The sequence below is a fragment of the Pundamilia nyererei genome, unplaced genomic scaffold, assembly GCF_000239375.1.
Source record: "Pundamilia nyererei isolate P.nyererei 1_Seehausen unplaced genomic scaffold, PunNye1.0 scaffold00085, whole genome shotgun sequence".
Classification (NCBI taxonomy): domain Eukaryota; kingdom Metazoa; phylum Chordata; class Actinopteri; order Cichliformes; family Cichlidae; genus Pundamilia; species Pundamilia nyererei.
Window position 1 is genome coordinate 314,724 of NW_005187486.1, and position 3,210 is coordinate 317,933.

The 3,210-nt window shown below is 40.2% G+C and overlaps 1 protein-coding gene across 1 annotated transcript; it reads right to left on the reverse strand.

Moving 5' to 3' along the window:
• Window positions 1-487: 487 nt before the first annotated feature.
• On the reverse strand, window positions 488-3,210 carry LOC102193870 (growth/differentiation factor 8-like). The gene is made up of 3 exons (XM_005738644.1): window positions 2,815-3,210; window positions 1,599-1,966; window positions 488-1,334 (listed from the first exon to the last, which is right to left on the reverse strand). Exons 1-3 carry the CDS (start codon window positions 3,152-3,154, stop codon window positions 954-956), a joined length of 1,089 nt encoding a protein of 362 aa, XP_005738701.1. The 5' UTR covers window positions 3,155-3,210; the 3' UTR covers window positions 488-953.

The window sequence follows — 3,210 nt, forward strand, 5'->3', positions numbered from 1 at the left end:
ATATATGTGTGTAAGACTGCATCTTCTGTTATTTTCTGAAAAAGTGAATATATTAACAGTGATTATCTCAAAAGCCTTAAAGATTATACTAAAAACAAAAGCTTATATTCAATAAGTCTTGTATAACAATATAGTCAATGACTATTTGTAAAGGTTGTGTAAAAACTGTTATGGTTTAAAATTCACTATTTGATTAGCACTCCTCATGGAGCAGTTTAAAAAAAGCTCTACAAAGCTAACACACACACACACAGTTAGAGAACATAGTGCAGCATTTAGCAGCTAAAAATACAGACATTTTCCAAAAACTGTGCTAAAAGAGTTACTTGTAATACTATACTTTTACTAACTTTTACGTTTTGAATCCTGCCTAAATGCGTTTTAGATATATATGAGATATTAGATATATTTAGCATTTAATATATTTAGATTTTTCTCTAAATGCTCTTTTTGCACATTTGAAATTGTCTTTCTGTTGAAATACATTTTTTTTTAAATTTGGTTGCATTGCTTCATTTTACATTCGGACATAAAATGAATGAGCTTCTTACTCTGTATCTACTGAGTGTGTTAAATGCTTAAAATGCTTAAATGCTGTGTTAAATTGTTTTTACAGGTTTATAGCACAGCAGTTACATATATAAAAAGTAAGCAATCATTATATGAATAAATTTGTGCGGCTTTTGAGTATTTCTGGGCTCGCTGTTGGTTTGTTTTTGATGTGTGTTTGCATCCTGTTTGGTCAATTTTTGTTTGGATTAGAACACAAAGACCAAAACTGAATAACTGAAATGACTTATTTCATTGTTTTGGATGTTTTTTAGCATCTTTGGAACCTGTTTATTGGCTGCTTTTCTTAAACTACTAAATCAAACTGAAAAAAAAAAGTGCAATATTTGAAATCTTTGCATCATTTCTGTTAGACGTTTCACCCTCACGGATGCGTGATATCCTCAAGAGCAGCCACAGTGGTCAACCACCATGGAGTGGATCTTTCCATAGATGATCTGCTCCTTGCGGTTGAAATAGAGCATGTTAATGGGTGACATCTTGGTGGGTGTGCAGCAGGGCCCAGCTGTACCCCGTGGGTTAGCCTTGTTCACCAGGTGTGCATGTGGGTACTGCTGCAGGTGCAGGAACTCACACTCCCCTGAGCAGTAGTTTGCTCGGTAGCGTTTGGGCGCGATAATCCAGTCCCACCCAAACTCCTCAAAGTCAACGGTGAGTGGGTATCTACAGCAGCGTGTCTCCACAGACTCTTCATCACAGTTGAGACCCGAGTCACGACGGGATCTCTTGAGGTTGTCGAGGATCTTGACCTCGATGAAGGGTTGCTAGGAAGGAGTTGTAAATGGAAAATTAAACAGTAATGCATAAGACAGCCTGGAAGGTTTATAGTTTATAGTGCCTAAACCTGACCACATAGTTTTTGGTGCCTCACTTTATTAAGTAATAATTTTGTTTCATTATAAAAATTATCATAGGTACTGAGCTTACTTGAAATTTAGCCAATAATTAACCATTGCTTAAGTGTAATGCATAAAAATAACTGCTACTGCAAACCAATACTTATAGAGTCATAGAGGAAATAGACTCACCAGTCCTTCCTCTCCAGGCTCTGCTGAAGTAACGGCCAGATCTTCTCCTTTGGAGTCGTAGGCGTTGATTTCTATGCCATAGTTGGTTTCTGGTTGACGCAGCCAAGCCTGCAGCAGAGACTTGATGTCGATGCTCTGCCAGGAGCCAGCACCAGCGTCAGTGTCAATTTTCAGGGAGCGAACCCGGACGCGGGTGCTGTTTCCCTCCTTGCCAGGTTTGAGGCGGGAGACCTGCAGGAAGACGGTGGTAACCACGTCAGCAGGCCGCAGGTGAACCCACAGCTGAGCGCTCAGGATGTTTTTGGGCTGAATCTTTGGACTGAGGCTGAACAGACAACAGGACAATTCGTCCTGGGCGATTGGATTGTCTAGAAGAAGTGAGTCATATAAAAACAAAAAACAAAAAAAAATGTTATGCTGTTGCATTAGAAACATTTTCACATAAACTTTTGGTTGTCATGCATGCAGACATTCACGAAAGGATATTATTATAATTATTAAAAAATATTTATTAAAACTGGAAATTCTGTTTTTGCTGTGCCACTACAATATTTTTAGTGGCCCCCCATGTGGCCACCCCTATGAAAAAATTCTGGAGGTGCCCCTGATCATTTGAACGATGTTATTCCAGTTAATGCTGTCAGTCAATTGTCTGTTTTGTCTCCTTTTCGAAAAACTAAATGAACAGATTTGGAGAAATTCTGTAGCTAGAATTTAATGGTGATTTAAGATATGAGTGGTATTAGTATGATAACTCCTTAAATGTTTCATTTGGCCTTCAATAATGGTATTTTGCATCACCATAACTTCTAAATTCATCAACTAGTTAATCTAAGATTAAAATTCTCCAGATTAAAACGACAGAAATCTGGTGCTAACCACCCCAATTGAGCATGTGAAGGCTGGGAGGCTCCCTCAAACGCTCAACACCAGTAATATCAAATACAAATCCTCGTTAAAGATAATTGTTGGTCACCTACCATTAAGATTTTATGGCTAATATAAATATAAATATAAACATCATATCATATAAACATTTACGGCCTTAAAGTCGTAGCTCAGGTCTGTTTGGTCGTTTGCGCCTCAGCAGTATCCTATTTTACTGCGCCTCTTTACGCACAGGATTTACGCACAAAAAAAGTGCAAAACTATTTATTTATTCATGTATTTATTTATTTATTTTCGGTATAAACCCCTCAGTGGTTTGTTTAGTTACGCGTTGTTGCCATTGTGATGATGGTCTCCGTGGTTGCGTGGTCTTCGTCCTCCACCCGCGGATCATACTGGTCCAGCAGCTGTGTCAGAGGAGGCGCTTTGGGGATCAGCTGGCGGATCATATCGCGGCTGATGTTGGGCGCCTGCTCCAGGCGCAGGATGCTGAGGATTTGCGACTTGATGCTGTGGAGCCTCATCTGCTTGCTGTGCTCCCGGAAGTCGCAGGCTGAACACTGCTCTCCGCTCTCCCCCAGCAACTTGGAGGTCTGGTTCATCTCCATGGCAAAACCCGAAGAGGAAAAGAAGATAACGGAAACGCTCAGGCAGAGCGAGAGGAGCATGCTGGAGAGAAGAAGTGAGCGCAGTGACGCCGTCTGATGTGAGCCTGTCCCCCCAG

Excerpts from the sequence above, each read along its gene's own strand:
- LOC102193870 (XM_005738644.1), bottom strand. The coding sequence starts at position 3,154 with ATGCTCCTCTCGCTCTGCCTGAGCGTTTCCGTTATCTTCTTTTCCTCT. Across the intron at positions 1,967-2,814 it reads CATCACAATGGCAACAACGC|ACAATCCAATCGCCCAGGAC; the intron begins GTAACTAAACAA and ends CACTTCTTCTAG. Across the intron at positions 1,335-1,598 it reads AGCCTGGAGAGGAAGGACTG|CAACCCTTCATCGAGGTCAA; the intron begins GTGAGTCTATTT and ends ACTCCTTCCTAG.